Source organism: Thunnus maccoyii, chromosome 23 (assembly GCF_910596095.1).
Source record: "Thunnus maccoyii chromosome 23, fThuMac1.1, whole genome shotgun sequence".
Lineage (NCBI taxonomy): Eukaryota > Metazoa > Chordata > Actinopteri > Scombriformes > Scombridae > Thunnus > Thunnus maccoyii.
In genome coordinates this window covers 19,629,491-19,645,568 of record NC_056555.1, presented here as the reverse complement: position 1 = coordinate 19,645,568, position 16,078 = coordinate 19,629,491, and the positions used below count along the sequence as shown (strand labels likewise).

Below are 16,078 nucleotides of genomic sequence, written 5' to 3'. Positions count from 1 at the left end.
GCCGCGTGTAGGGTGGTGACGTCAAATTGAAACGTTTTGCTGCCATATTTTAGCGCTTCCAGCGTAACATCACTAACTGCTAGTTTTAGCAATTATACATTAATTTTATTTGATTTAAAAACACTACAGCTCCTCAAAACACTGACACATAAACCCCGACTGGCTGTGAAAAGTGACTTATAAATAAGAAAAAACAAGACACCAGCATCTTTTGTAGAAAAATGAAAAAATATTCTCATTTATTGAGGTAATTTTCTCTAGAAAAAAAAAATTGAGGTAACAATTTGCATAGTATAACTTCCATAAATTTACACACACCAAAAAGTAGTAGTCAAAGTAATAGTAAACAGAGTTACTACTACTTTACTAGTACTACTACTAACAAAGTAGTAACCAAATGCCAACAAACAATGTGTCACAATGTCTGACAATGAAGTAAAAAGAAGATGAAGTGTGCTTTGAATTCCTCTTGGATAAATCAGAGGAAACATAGTTGAGGCGGAGAGGGTCTTTTTTCTTTTTTTGTGCAATTTTCTCCAGTATGGAGATAAATATCACAATCTGTATACACTCCAGAAATCCTGTTTAATCTGGCTTTTTTTTTTGTACTGACAGATGGTAAATAAAATACCAGTATATGTACACATACAGTACACACACACATACACACACACATACACACACACACACCTACTTAATGGTGAATGACAGATCTGTCGTAAACTGCTGGTGGCGTTGAACAATCAGCAAGAAAAGTAAAATCAGCGGTTGTATAAAAACTTTTTTCCAAAAAAAAAACAAAAAAAAAACAGCCAATGGCCTTTTTTTTTTTTTTCTTCTAAAAACCTCTGAGAAGAATTGTATAAAAATACATTCATTATCTAAATGCTGGTCTGTGTGTGTAGGACAGATTCCCACGTCGCTGAATGTGATATGAACTATAAAAATATATCTGCTTTTCTCAACAGAAGGGCACTTTTTTTTTTTTTTCTAGTTATCTGTCGGGGTTCAGATTTTACATTCTGGTGCAGAGAGGTGGCAGCATTTCGCCGTAAGAAAAAAACCTCCCGGTAGAAGCTTTTTTTTTTCCTCCTCTCCTCAATCCATCATTGAAAAAGAAGAAGAAGAAAATAAAAAAAAACAACCCAGCAAATGTTAAACCGTTTTTGGAAATGCTGAAACATTTCCCTCCAGGCTTTGGCTTGAGGTCTGCCAATTATTCCTGACAGACCCAGGAGTACTCCAGAGTGAAAAATACACTTCCTGCCCTGCTTTTTGTGCACAGATTTGGATGTTTTAAACCAACACTGAGAGTCTGAGTAAAAAAAAAAACAACAACAACAACAACAAACAAAAAAAAACACAATGCTGACAAACCTACTCTGTAAAAATTAGTGCATTCTTGGCTGTGAAACCTTCCCAGTTGAGGCCATTTCTAGTGATAGTGAATGATTTTTTTTTTTTTTTTTTAATATAACAACCCTACATCCAGTTTTGTGTCGACTATCTAAAGTGACTGAGAAACATTTCAGTTGATTTAAAAAAACAAAAAACAAAACAACAAACAAACAGCATTAATAATCATCAAGCCACCAAACGCAGGCAGGCAGACACCTGTACGACTTGTAGAGGACACTTTGTTATGTAATGTAGTCATGCCTCGGCCAAAAGTCTGTTGGCTGCTACTGAGACGCATCTTGGCTGATACTCTCTCTCTCTTTATAAAATACGACTGTACACAAAAAATCACAAACATCACCATCTTTTTTTCTTTTTAAAAAAAAAAAATACCTACATATAAACACCATATACAAGAAGTTCACAAAGCAGAACTGTTTTAAAAAGGAGTTCTTCCTCTCTTTTTTTTTGTTTTCCTTATTTAGAAAAATAGACTAAAAAGACCCATCCTCCCAGGATATAAAATGCCCAAAGAAAGAGAGAGGGAAGAGAGAGAGACAGAGAGAGAGAGAGAGAGAGAGAGATAAGTGGGGCTGTGCTGATATCTTCTCGCTGAGTGGTCAGGCTGCAGCAGAAGAGGAGGAGGAGGAGGATGAGGAGGAGGATGAGGAGGTTCAGGGGAGGGATTGTGGTCCTATAGCGGCCGGTCCTTGTCCTGAGTTACACGCTGTGTGTAGAAGAGGATGTAGGCCTGGGCACGGCACACCTCCTCCACAGAACACACATTCATCTTAGAGTCATTACAGTGAACCCAGAAGCCTGCAGGAGAAAAAACATGGAGAAAAAAACGGTTTAATAAAAAAAGGGAGGAAGCTGAGGGGCTTTCAAGTTTCATCAGGAGTCATTAATAACAAAATCAAGCACATCAAGTTTAATTAGGAAAGTAGTTTTAAAAAAACACGCACACACAAAGGGGGAACATTTACTGCCGTTAGAAACCGAGTCCAATTAGTTGATGATTAACCTAATCAGCCACCGTCAGTAATCAGTACAAACACACGTTATTAGACTGTAAACCATTAATCAAACCAGTAACTAACATCAGTCAGACAAACTTATCATACTGAAGCATTTATTAACCTGATGTTTCTGTAGTGATGAAAAAAATATACACATTAGCTGTTTGAATTAAACTGAAGGAGTTGTTTGTGCAGATTACACTTCAGTAAATGCGTCACTTGTGTGCGTCTTGGAGTCTGTTTGGATTGATAGATTTAATAAAATTGAAGCATTTCTGTTCTGTGAGTCAGTAAGTAATCATGTTAAATAATCATGATCTTAATATTGACTAATATAATCGTGACTCTGCAGCCCTACTCTACAAACACAAGGCAAAAGGCGTCGTATGTCGACAGTCTTCTTGTCATTTGGCATCAATATAATCCATAAAAATAAACTGTATTTCTGTACAAACTTTACATTTTGGATTTTGTCGCCTCAACTCGCTACCAGTTTGTTTGCACTGTTTCAGCAGGAGAAGACGGTGAGAATGAGAGTCAAACTGTTTCCAAAATGAAGATTTCTCATTAATATATGCGCTGGTTGGTGCATCAGATAAACATTAAACACTGACTCATAACACAGTTTCTTCACCGTCTTATCATATGTGTGAGAGGGCATTTTGGCCGTTACCTCAGTAACTACACGGTTTGTTGCTTCCTGTTTGGTGCTGGAGAGATATACATGCACTGACGGTAAGAAAAGGGGTTTTTTGACAGTGAGGTTTCAGTTGTTTATTTCTATGATTTCATTATGGATTTGTTGTTCACGACGTAGCGTCAACGAGGATGCAGGACGCCTACCTATCAACATCATTGCATATCATTAACAATAACCCAAATTTTAGTGATTTATTGTGCCAACAGTCAGATTTTTGCCATAAAAATGGTAAAGTTTTCACTTTAAGGGCTACTTTAACAATTACGTGTTGTACTTTAAGTAGTAATACAAGTTAAATGGTAGTAAACAAACTTCTAATTAGCAGCTTCTATCTAAAAACAAATGAACTGCAGATCTAAAAACAAAACTACTTGTTTTAAAACATGTATTTCAGTTATTGCAGTTCTCTCTCCTCACCTCCTCCTGTGTTGTAGCAGTAGGCAGTGTAGTGGCCAGAGCCGAAGCCCTTCCCATGATGCATCACCACAGCAGAGAGTTCGTAGAGGAAGTGCTTGGGGCGCGGCGAGCCTGCAGAGCCGGGGCTGCTGGGACTGGAGCACGGCGAAGCTTTCACGGGCGAAGGCTCTCTGCAGCAGTAGGGCTCCATGTTGAGAAGCTGGTCGAAGCTGACGTGAACTCCGATCTTCTCCCGGTGGTTCCGCCCAGACCACCTGAGGACCAATCGCAAGTCAGAGAGACAAGTCAGCCACCAATCACAGCACTCCTCAATTAGATTCATTAGAGCCGAGCGAGTCAGAGTGACTGACTCTGGTCATCGTACCTGAAGCGTTTGAGGTGAAGCCGCAGCACCTGAGGCAGTTTGTGGACCATCAGCTGTTTTTGTGCTTCGGTCAGGATGACGGGTTTGGAGGAGGTCCGCCGTCGAGCAGCTGCAGACAAGAGGAGTGAGTTTCGATACAAGATAAACATCTGTGTTGCTGAGGAAGATTTTAAATTAAGATACTTCTTTTGCACAACGCCCAAGAGGAGAGCAGCGTCTGAGACGGAGCTACAACAGATCTGACTATCGGTACTAACAGAGCAAAGAGAAATACAGCGTTTATGTTACATACAAATGCTTGGGGGGGCTGGATAGTTGAGCCCAGATGTCCTTTTTTCCTGCAGTCCTCTGCTTTAGCACCCTAGTTGTGCTGACAGACTGGCTTCAAATGAAAGAGGGGGCTGCTTCTATTCACACAGGGCTGAAGTCACTCTTAACGGAGCCTCAAGGGCGTCCTGGTAGTCCAGTGTTTAGACCCCTGTGCCCTGTACCATGTAATCACAACCCCTGTACAATTCCACCCAGTTTGTCTCATGTCATCCCTCTTTCCCTCTAATAATCTTTCAATGAGTTTACTTGTAGCTTGATGATCTTTTCTCTCACACAGATATTTTACACATTCTCTTTCAAAAAGGGGAAGATTTCTATTTCTACTTTTTCTCCCTGACATGTTTTACAGACATCTCAGATTTGGGATAAACTGCATGCTCTGGTGTTTCACGTAGACTTAGATGAGGAGATAAATATTTGTTTAATCTCCATCACTATCAAAAATATTTCCAGGACATGTTTATCCAAGATCTAGCCATATTTATACAGGGTGTAAATGGGTTAATATTAACTAAATCCTTTGTCTGTGCAGTTAATGTAGCTGAAAAGTGTGCGTGTGTTTGTTCATGTGTGCATTACTGGACTCACAGTTACACTGGTCACAGGCATAGATGTTTCCCTCCAGTGCTTCGGTCTCTGTGAACTTGGCCAGCATTTCAGTCAAATGGCACGAAGCCTGTGCAGCCGACTCCCTGCTATTACTGTGATACCGCTCAGGGAACTCCAGGGAAAGATCCCAGAAAGGCTCCACAGTGTTGGAGCGATGATCGCAGGCCAGACACGTCACCTGCATATGTGAGTGAGGGGGGAAAAGATGAGCGGGTCACAGAGGATAATATGGTGATACATTAAAACTTTAATCTTTATCTAACCCTACTTGTAACTGCGTCTTGAAAGGATATGCAAGTTTCATGTTCCCCCCCCCGTTACGGCTTCCTACTGTCTCAAAAAACATAAAATATAAAACACAAAGCGGTGAAACTCCGAGATACTCAAGAAACCCCAAAAAACCCCTCGCAGACACAGCCCTCTATTCAGCAGGAGCAGGTGTCACAGTGTGTGCTCTGCCTCTACAAGTAGACACTCAGCTCCTGTCCTCGAGCTAACTCTCCGACACTCGCACGCTCCCTTCATCCTCTTCTGTTGATTACATGAAGCGATGCTGAACTTTGCTAGAACCCAAACTGTACATCCTCACGCCCATAAATCTGAATAATGTTCCAACTAACTGTATGTGCAAGCAGTAAACCAGGTGTCACAATAACATTTTTAGGACATAAACTAGAGGAAAGTAGATTATTTTTCGTTCATAAATAAGTCCTGTAACTTATTCTTGAGAAACTGAAATGGAATTATTCATGTGATATTATCCAGGTAGTAAATATAGGTATGTTTACATCTTTAAAAGTTGTTTTTGTTAGTTTTAGTAGTTAGTTTTTTTTAAATATAAAATGGGAAATTCTGTTCTATTCCTTTTTGTTTATGTGCTCTATGATTTTGAGGACTCTTTTGTCAAGCAGTTACAGTGAATAGATGACACAATTACCAAAAACATGAATTCAGTTCAAGTTAACCTTAAAAAATAGACTCACAATGTAAAATTCATGACAGTGTTGGAAGCTTAACCTCTACCTTTAAGTGACAAGTGAACACATAAAAGTCAATTCAATCTGAGTTATGATACAGTTCAGTCGGAGCTGATGATGTTTGTCCGAGTATCAACGCAACTCGAGTGTGTGGGCAGATTTGAGTGGGTGCGTGTGTGCATGCATGAGTGAGTGAGTGAGTCAGCGGAAGCCCAGTTAGTTAATGGTTGGAGAGTAAAGGTGACTGCAGGTGTGTGTGTGGTACCTGGCTGAGGAGCTGGCCGTGAAAGATGGTGTTGACCACACTGAGCACCTGTTTGATGAGTCGTTTCTGTGTCTGCGGGACTCCTGCGGTGGTCGTGTACTGGCCGGTGCTCTCCAGCTCGTGCTGCACCTTGTCCAGCAGCTCACACAGGAACTCCTGAGCGTCCTGCTGAGCGTAGCCCCGGAAAGCCGGGATCAGCTGCCACACCGAGTGGAGCATAGCAAAAGGCGATACCAGCGCCCACTTGCCAGACCACATGACCTGGAACAAGGTGTGCAGCTCGTGGCAGAGAGAGATGTGCTTCGAGCTGGGCTCTTTGGGTTGTATCAGCTCCATGCTGCGGCCCCGTGAGGCCCCGCCGCTCAGCCCGGCCCCAGAGCCCGAGCTGGCTTGGAATCCCTTCCTTTGGGCTAGGGGGAACTGGGACGAGGTCTTGCCTGTCAGTTGGCCGTGGACGGCAGATGCCAGTAGCTCCAAAGCCTGGGTCAGATCCAGGCGCAGGAAGCACTCCCTGAAGACAAGCAGGTGGCTCAACACCTGCAGGATGGAGTTCATATAACAGGTGTTGCCCAAATTCCTCAAGCCCGTCACTCCAGGAGTGACTGTGGGACGCCGTTTGAAGGGTGAACCACCTTGTTTGGTACTCTGCTTGTGGCGGACAGGAGTTTGGGCATGGCGGGGGGTCGCTGATGAAGTTTTGGGTTTAGATTTGGTGGTAGAAGAACGGCTTCGGGTCTTAGGCGTTGGTTGGGTCTTTTTCGTGCGTCCAGTTTTCTTGGGGGTGGGAGTGGCGGGGCTTTGAGTCCTCGGCCTGCGGGTGAGGGACGAGGGCACGGGGCTTTTTGTCTTGTTACGTGGCCTGCGAGATGTTGGTGTTATGACTGCCGCGTCCGCAACTCTCTGGCTCTTCCGACGTAAGCGCCGACTCTTCCTGAGAGGCGCGTTCTCCAGCTCCTCCTGCAGCTGCCTTTTGAGAGCCCGCCTCCTCTCCCTCGCTTCCCTTTTCTGCTCCTCCTCCTCCTCCCTCTTTCTCTCCTCCTCTTCCCTCTTCTTTCCGCATTCAGTCAGTCCAAACCACAAGCGGAAAACACGTCCCATAAGCGCCCTGCGGCGGTGCCAGAGGGCGGTAAACATCCTGTCCTCGTCTCTTAGCTGCAGCTCGCGGGCGCCGGATGGCATGAGGGCATCAGGCGCAGCGCTTGCGGAGCGGAGGGTGCGCCCGCTGCGGGTGGTGACCTCATAGCGTTGGCTCTGGATGGCGCTGAGCGTACTACGAAGCAGCTTGAGGTCTCCGGTGGCATTGTCATTCAGGACATAGTCGTCACATAAGTAGCAAAAAACATAAAGTTCATTAACCTCCATAGCCAACGGGTGGTGTTGCTGCTGGAAGTGTTGCAGAGCGTGTTCCTCGATATAGCGTCCGCACGCCACATGAGCGCAGCCCAGACAGGCCCATATAGACTCTGAGGTGTTGCAGTCCACGCAGTGCCACTTCTGGGGGTTGAGGATGGAGTGGTCTGGGGCCAGGCGCAGCCGCCCCACATGCTTACACCTGTCCATTACACAAGCCTGCCCGCCGAGCTGGCTGGCTGGCTGTGTCAGTCAATAACTGACCGTCTGTATGTGAGTCTGTGTGTGTGTGTCTGCGTTTCACACTGGCTTCATATCACCATGGTGACCATGGTGAGCTGAGAACAGGGCATGGTGTTGTCTACAGGGGGACAGAAAGAACACATTTGGTTAGTCAAGATGAATAAATTGAATAAAAAGCAGGTGATGGGAGCTGACTGTTTAAAAGAACATAGACATAGAGAGAGAGTGCAATAAAGTCCCGTCCACCCTGTAGGGGAAAACAGTTCATCGACTTTGTATTGCGTGAAGGTGCCTCCTTGTCACTTCTGTCTGCTATCAAACAACAGAAAAATGCTTAAAAGTTGCTGTGTGGTAGGATGCACTACCAACAGGGTGAAGAACCCACAACTAAGTTTTCATAAGCTGCTGAACCCAAAAACTGAGCCTTTAAGAAGACAAAAGTGGATACAGGGTTGTGTGCCGTGTGGTGGGAGAGACAGACCCGACCTGAGCTGCAGCCTGCAGCTCAAAAACCTGCGTAAAAATGACACATATACCTGGACACACTGCTGAGAACATGCAGGTTGAAAGTTAAAACAGAACAGCTGTTTAACTGAAAGGCATGCATTGTTTGTAATAGACGTTTAGATCACAGAATAGCTAACCTGCATACAGCTGAAACTGTAAAAAAAGAGCCTGAATGGGAAATGACTGCATGTCTGTGTGTGTAATTTCCCGCCTTTATTAACAAATTGTATTCGTCGTATCTGTTGTGAGCAGCCCTTGCAAGTCATCAAAGCATATACAATGTAACGGGTTTCAGGATATGCTATAAACTATCACATCAATTCAAAAACAGAAACGGCTAACAGAGACTGTTAGACCTGGATGTGAAAACACCAACAAGAGAAGTCTTGGAGCTTTTCCAAAGATAGTAACAACGAAATAAAAACTCAGCGGGCGCAAGGTGATTTCACAGGGATATGAACATATTTTACTATATAAAGACTGTGATGGACAGCTTAAACGGCACAGAAGCTCCAGAGCCTCTTCGTGAAATCCCGGTCTTTATTCTTAAGCTTCTGAAGAGTCGTTCAAGAATATTTATTGAATTATGGATTTTAATTTAATTAAAATACCGAGGAAACGACAACAATCAGTCTCCACTCAACCTCTTCCTGCTTTTTATTCACATCCCTGGGGTTGGTGTACCTCAGCTGAGAAAGTGGGGATCCTTGAGTGGGCTGAGCCCCATCAAACCCCCCTCCACCCCCCCACTGAGGTCAAAGAAGAAAGATTATCCAACAAAAGGGGGACTGAGCTTGCAGAGTGGTGCACCCTTTGTCTGGGTACAGGACTACCTCTGCTGGGGAAATGAAAGAGAAGAAACTAACGGAAGAAATCTAACTGCTAGGAAATGGCTTAGATAACAGAGGGGGAAAGTGATGGATGGAATGCGATAAAGGGAGGATGGGTGGTCTGCTGCGAGGAAAAACCTCCTTCAGAGTTCATACGGACACCTGACTGCTGTTTTAAGACACACTTGGAAAAACTATGAACTCATCCTTTAAGTTTCTCAACTTCAGAAACATCCAGTTTTCTTCCTGCTCCGCTCGCTGTCTCTTCATTTCATAAACCACTTTTTTTTTTTTAAAAAAAAAAAAAGCAAAACAAGTGTGACTCAAAAGCGTACGGGTCAACGTAGGCGTTTGTTTACCGCTTATATCGCGCGAGTGGGCGTTGTTTGTTCGATAAGTGCTCATCAGAGTGTGTTGCCATGAATATGTGCAGCCGCTGAGATATATAAATAAATAAATAAATAATCACTGCTGCAAAGGGTCCAAGACAGTCCCCACAGGAACAGATATACAAGCCAAAGTTAAAATAACTAAATAACAGAGCGTTAAATGCTTCGAGCTGAATCTTCAGGTGGCATCGTGATGATAATAATAATGATAATAAAGTTTATTTATTTGTTTTAAATGAAAAAGCAAGAAAACACATGCAGACACATTCTTCTAAATTGAGGGAATTAAGTTAAAATACATTTTCAGAAGCAAGAAACTAATTTTAAATAAAGCCTTTTGAAAGACACGTGTTTTTCAGAAGCGATTTAAAAGAAGACGCTGATTTTGCAAGTCTGACTTCATTGTTCTGAAGTTGAAGTGCCCTCTAACAGCAGAAAGCTCTGTCCTCTTCAATCTTACATCTGGATGTGGGAACCGCCAACTAGTTCCTGTCTGTGCAGGCTGATAAGGAGCAAGTCATTCAGAAATATAGCCTGGAGCCAAGCCATGAAGCGCTTTAAGAGTCAAAAGTAGAATCTTAAAAAAATCGATTCTGTAATAAACTGGTAACCACTGTAGAGTCTCATCTCTGCTGCGTTCTGCACAAACTGGAGTCTATGAACTGTTTTCTGATTTATGACAGTTAGGAGAGCAGTACTGTTATCTACATGTGAGGAAATTAAAACATGTTTGATAGATTATGTGTCTCTGAAGCTCAGATATGAACAGATTTTAACAATACTCATAAGATGATAAAAGCAAGATCGGACAATCTTACTAACATGAATTTCAAAATTGAGATTAGATCAAATAAGACACAAGAATTTGTGCTGCTGGAAAAGACACCAAGTGAAAATTTTTAAATGTACATGCAGATGATAAGGATCTCAGTTTTATCTGGATTTATCTGGAGAAAGTTAACAGATATCTGGTTTTTAATGTCAGGATGAGAAGCAGCAGCACTTCTGTTGAAGTCTCAATTCAAAAATCCACTCAAAAATGTGTTTTTATTCTTGTTCATGCGATCGGATGTTTGAGCTTCACCGTGCAGAATGATGTATGTGCAGAGTTTGACACTAGAAGGCTGTTTTCACATTTATCTGCTGAAAGTGGAAAGTTTATCTTGTGCTCACTGAAAATCCAATTTTAAGGAGCGAGCCTACAAGCATGATTTGAGACATCGCAACTAGTTTGGTCCAATATTTAATTTACACAAGTGTGATCTGGAAACTTGAAGCCCGCAGTGCACAAACACTGACAATGGACTTTAAGAGACACCTTGAGTCCAGCAGTTCAACTTTAGAAATGAAATGTATTTGCATATTTATAGATTCTGGAAATTTTATATGAGGGAGAAGGAGAAAATGTAATTTTAAAGAATTTAACAAGACAATTTAAAGATCCCCTCCAGACATGTGCTAAGACATGTCGAAATACTCTGCTTGGAACTATAACGTGTGTCTGTCATGAAGAGAAGGTATAATTATGATCTTAAAATCTTTAAAATTACATCTACTCCTTCTCCCTCATTAAAAAAATTCCTGAATCTACAAATATGCAAATATATTTCATTTAAAAAGTTGAATTGCTGGACACAAGATGTCTCCTACTTCACTGTAAAGTCTGTTCTCAGCGTATGTGCGCTTGAGGCTTCACGTTTCCACACCACACTTGTGTAAGTTGAAGATTGCACCAGAAATGGCGCCGTGAACTGTTTGTGATGTCACAAATCATGCTCTTTAAGGAGGTACACCTCTTAAAGAGAAACTTTCCTCTTTCAGGGAGATGAAGGTGAAAAACAGCCTCCTGGTGTCAAACTCTGCACATACATCATTCTGCACAGTGAAGCTCAAAGACTGAACTGTAGGAACAAGAAGGAAAAACACATTTTTTTGAGTGACATTCAGAGTGTTTTACATATATACTTAAAGCATGTCTGCAGGGGAGATCTTAAAGTCAAGGAGTAACTTCAATGAACACATCACAACCTCCCTCACCCAGAGAGCACTGTAATGATTATCTAACTTACACCTTGGAGCGATCACCACTCTGACCTTTAGATATAAAGCGATTGAGCCGATATGTTAAAAGGGAGTGGCGTCAAATATGACAAACAAGTGTTCAGACTCTCTTGGGGGAGCTGTTTCAAGAGTTTATAATGCCTCTGAAGTTTTATCAGCAAGTTAGCGCGCCTTGCCTGGTTTGTCCTTGTGGCTGCGTGGTCTTAAAAGTGGCTGAACACTGCACATTATTGCGTTAACTCGAATTAAATAAACCACTGCAAAAGCAGCACCAACTAGTTCACACTTTCAACAATCTGCAAGGCATAACAGCAAACCGAGACACATGATAAACTCAGTGGAAACAGCAGAACTTATAAAGGTTAGCGTGTAATTGATACAAAAATACTAAAATCATGCACAAAGAGAGGCTAAACTGATTAAAAAAGCGTACACAATACGTGTCTAAAATACAAGCAATACATACACATACACGACTAAGCACCGGTAATGCTGGCGCCACCGTTTTTAATGTATTTATTAAAGAGATTAGTGAAGCCTTTAGCCGCTAACGTTAGCCTAGCTTAGCTTCAGGCTAACCGCGATAATCCCCAACAAGTTAGCCGGAGGTCAGCTCCCGGCGCCCGGGTTAGGCTTCGCAACCGACCCGCTGAGTGTGTTTTCAACCGGAACACGTTCACCTCCGGGCACACCGTTACACCTGTAATGTGAAAAGACTTCCATGTGAAATAGGTAAAACAGCCTACCGAGCCTCTCCTTCACGGCAGCAGCTCCTCTGTTTCTTAAATGATCGCCATCTTGTCAGTCCCTGTCGCGTGGTGCTGGCTCGAGCGCGTCCTCGGCACGTGACGTCATTGTTGTTGTTGTTGTTGTTGATTTGGAGGATGGTGATGTTCACTTCACATATGAAGTTTAACTATTTCTACCTATTGAAAGTAGCAGCAAGTGGTGGAAAGTACGTTAACTCAAGTACAATTTTGAGGTGCTTGTACTGTATTTCCATGTGATGCTACCCTATACTTCCACTCCACTATGTTTCAGAAGGAAATATTGTACTTTCTATTACACTACATTTATTTGACAGCTTTAGTTACTTTTCACATGAAGATTTGACACAATAGATAATATAACAAGTTTTTAAAATACAACACGTTGTTAAAGATGAAACCAGTGGTTTCCAGCCTTTTGGGCTTTTGACATCTTACAAAAAGCAGTGTGTAGTCGGGGTCACATTTCACATGTCTATGAGTTGTTAACAGCTCCACCAAATAGTGATTTTTCCCTCTAAACTTCTCACATGGTTTCATTTCAGTAAATGTTCAAATGATCCAATATTTCAGCTTTTTCAGAGAAAAAGTCCAAAAACTGAAAACAGATTTATGTCTCAGAACTTTGTTTTTTCTTCTTTCCTCTCCCATTAATCATCTCACGACACCTCAGATTTATCTGCTGACCCTTTGGAGGGGCTCGACCCCTAGGTTGGGAACCACTGGACTAAACTAGCTAACTGTATATAAAGCAGTGTAAACTAGCTCCACCTCCAGCAGCTACAACAGTAACATGCTGCTCTAACACTGATGCTTCAGTATTAATAATCTAATGATGTCATATATAATAATATATCAGTCAGAGGGACCAAACCACTACTTTTACTGCAATACTTTAACTACATCAAGCTCATAATACTTATGTACTTTTACTTAAGTAGGATCTTTCATGCAGGACTTTTACTTGTAATGGAGTATTTTTACATTGCTGTATTGGTACTTTTACTTAAGTAAAAGCTCTAAATACTTCTTCCACCACTGTAAACACGAGGTTATTGTAAATACTGTATGACCCAGTTACACTAGTAACAAGGATCTGAGTACTTCTTCCACCACTAGTAGTCGTGTTTGCTTTTAGTATTAAAGTCAGTTGTTGCTTTGTGCTACTACATGTAGCCTAGTACTCCTAGTTGTGTTTTACTGTGTGTTAGTTTCAGTTAACAATGTCAGTGTCACCTTTTTATGGAAACAGCCAATGGAGGAGCAAATAAAATCACTGCTTTGCACTGATAGTGAAATAGAAGTAGTTTAATTTTATACCACTAGATGGAAGTGTCTCACCATTTACATTCACAGTCTCAACGACTTTGTCACCGTGGCTTTTATCCACAAACTTGTACACAAAAATGCAGATTTAAAAAAAGTAAGAAGCCTCCTCACATGATGCAAGGCAGAAAGTAAGACCTACTGTAGGTGCATACAAGTACACTTTTGAGGTATTTGTACTCAATCTGAGCATTTAATACTACTTTCACTATATTTTACTTTATTATTGTCATATTTTCTCCACTACATTTATTTGTTACTTTGCAGATCTATATTTTACATGCAAAACAGATGATCAGTTTATTAAAATATGACGTAATTTTATAAATTAAACTATCCAACAGTATATAAAGTAGTTCAAATAAAAAAATATTTTTACACATTGATTAAGAATATGATATATAACACTGACAGGTACCATGCTGCTGCATAATGACTACTTTTACATGTGATATTTTGACTATACTATCTTTAACATATTGAATGCAGGACTTTTGCTTTATATGGAGTATTTTTTACTTGGAACAGCTACTTTTACTGTATCTAAATGCTTCTTCCACCACTTAAACTACACTTACGGTAAAAAAAATCAACTTTCACCTATCTTATGCCTATCTTTTGTATGTAATGTGATCATGTAAATCTGCTAGTTTTGTCTCAAAGCCCTTTGTCTATCATTTTCAAGGATCACAAATGTATGTGTATTACCTGTTGCCCTATGTCCCTGAAGTTGTACTTTTAGGGTAGTAGGTATTTTAAAGTCTTGTGTGCTGGTGTGGGATGCAGGTGTAGCGCTTCATGCTGGTTAATGGGGGCTGGTGGCACTCAGTATGTACAGTAGATCCTATCAGTGTTTTTCATAAAACAACACTTTACTGTCTGCTGTGCAGACTTAAGTCTCAACTGCAACCCTGCCAACCATAACAGCACAAAATATGATCATTATATGCTGTAATGTACATGACTATTGTGTCGCTATTAGGGCAAAAGATTAAGAGAGAGAGAGAGAAAAGTTTAAAGTGAAGTTTATAGAGTGTCCCTGTATAAATATTACAGTCATTTCTCATTTAGTAAACTTCTCTATGAAGAGATGAAGGGAGGAGTAGATTTTCATTGAGGAAATTCTGCCTGAAGGCACACTATTAATCTCAACACACGCACCTCGACTGCATGTAAAGAATCCCTCTCATGTACTGATTAGTGGGCAACTGATCCACACAAGCCTTCTTAAACCCCCATTGAGCAGCGAGAGAGTGGTAATAGTTGTGTGTTTTAATGCAAGTGTGTGTGTGTGTGTGTGTAACGTGTGGTGTGTTATTGGCAAGGAGAAAGACGACAGTTTGTGTGAGAGAGATTAAGGGGCGTTTGTGAGTGACTTAGAGAAAGAGGTATGTGTTGATGTGCCATGCGATGCCTGTGAATGGACTCTAATGTTTTTCTCCCTCTATGTCCCCGGGCCTTTACTGCCGTCATGTCCACACATGCTACCACTCCCTCCCTCCCTCCCTGTCCTCTTTTCATCTGTACCCTCTCCCTCTCATAAACACACACACACACTTTTGTGTTACTGTACCCAGTGGTGGAAAGTAACTAAGTAAATTTACTCAACCACTGTTCTTAAGTGCAGTTTTGAGGTACTTGTACTTTACTTGAGTATTTCCATGTGATGCTACTTTATACTTCCACTCCACTATGTTTCAGAGGTAAATATTGTACTTTCTACTCCACTACATTTATTTGACAGCTTTAGTTACTTTTCAGATGAAGATTTGACCCATTAGATAATATAACAATCTTTTAAAACACAACACATTGTTAAAGATGAAACCAGTGGTTTCCAACCTTTTTGGCTTTTGACGTCTTACAAAAAGCAGTGTGTAGTCGAGGTCACATTTCACATGTCTATGAGTTGTTAACAGCTCCACCAAATAGTGATTTTTCCCTCTAAACTTCTCACATGGTTTCATTTCAATAAATGTTCAAATGATCCAATATTTCAACAAAAATCAAAGATTAGAGAAAAAGTACAAAAACAGGAAACAGATTTGTGTATCAGAACTTTGTTTTTTCTTCTTTCCTCTCCCATTAATCATCTCACGACCCCTCAGATTTATCTAATGACCCTTTGGAGGGGCCCGACCCCTAGGTTGGGAACCACTGGACTGAACTAGCTAACTGTATATAAAGTAGTGTAAACTAGCTCCACCTCCAGCAGCTACAACAGTAACATGCTGCTCTAACACTGATGCTTCACTATTAATAATCTAATGATGTCATATATAATAATATATCAGTCAGAGGGACCAAACCACTACTTTTACTGCAATACTTTAACTACATCAAGCTCATAATACTTATGTACTTTTACTTCAGTAGGATTTTTCATGCAGGACTTTTACCTGTAATGGAGTATTTTTACATTGCTGTTTTGGTGCTTTTACTTAAGTAAAGGATCTGAGTACTTCTATGTTGAACTTCTAACTTTAAAGCTGCATTAGTCACATTTTTTATTTCAAGATTGAATCA

General features: G+C 41.2%; 1 protein-coding gene across 1 annotated transcript; it reads right to left on the bottom strand.

Annotated features, from left to right (window-relative positions):
* Nucleotides 1–209: 209 nt before the first annotated feature.
* Nucleotides 210–12,360, bottom strand: usp44 (ubiquitin specific peptidase 44). The gene is made up of 6 exons (XM_042403848.1): nucleotides 12,206–12,360; nucleotides 6,080–7,790; nucleotides 4,817–5,015; nucleotides 3,899–4,007; nucleotides 3,535–3,788; nucleotides 210–2,217 (listed from the first exon to the last, which is right to left on the bottom strand). Exons 2-6 carry the CDS (start codon nucleotides 7,637–7,639, stop codon nucleotides 2,093–2,095), a joined length of 2,247 nt encoding a protein of 748 aa, XP_042259782.1. The 5' UTR covers nucleotides 7,640–7,790; nucleotides 12,206–12,360; the 3' UTR covers nucleotides 210–2,092.
* Between the last annotated feature and the right edge of the window lie 3,718 nt (nucleotides 12,361–16,078).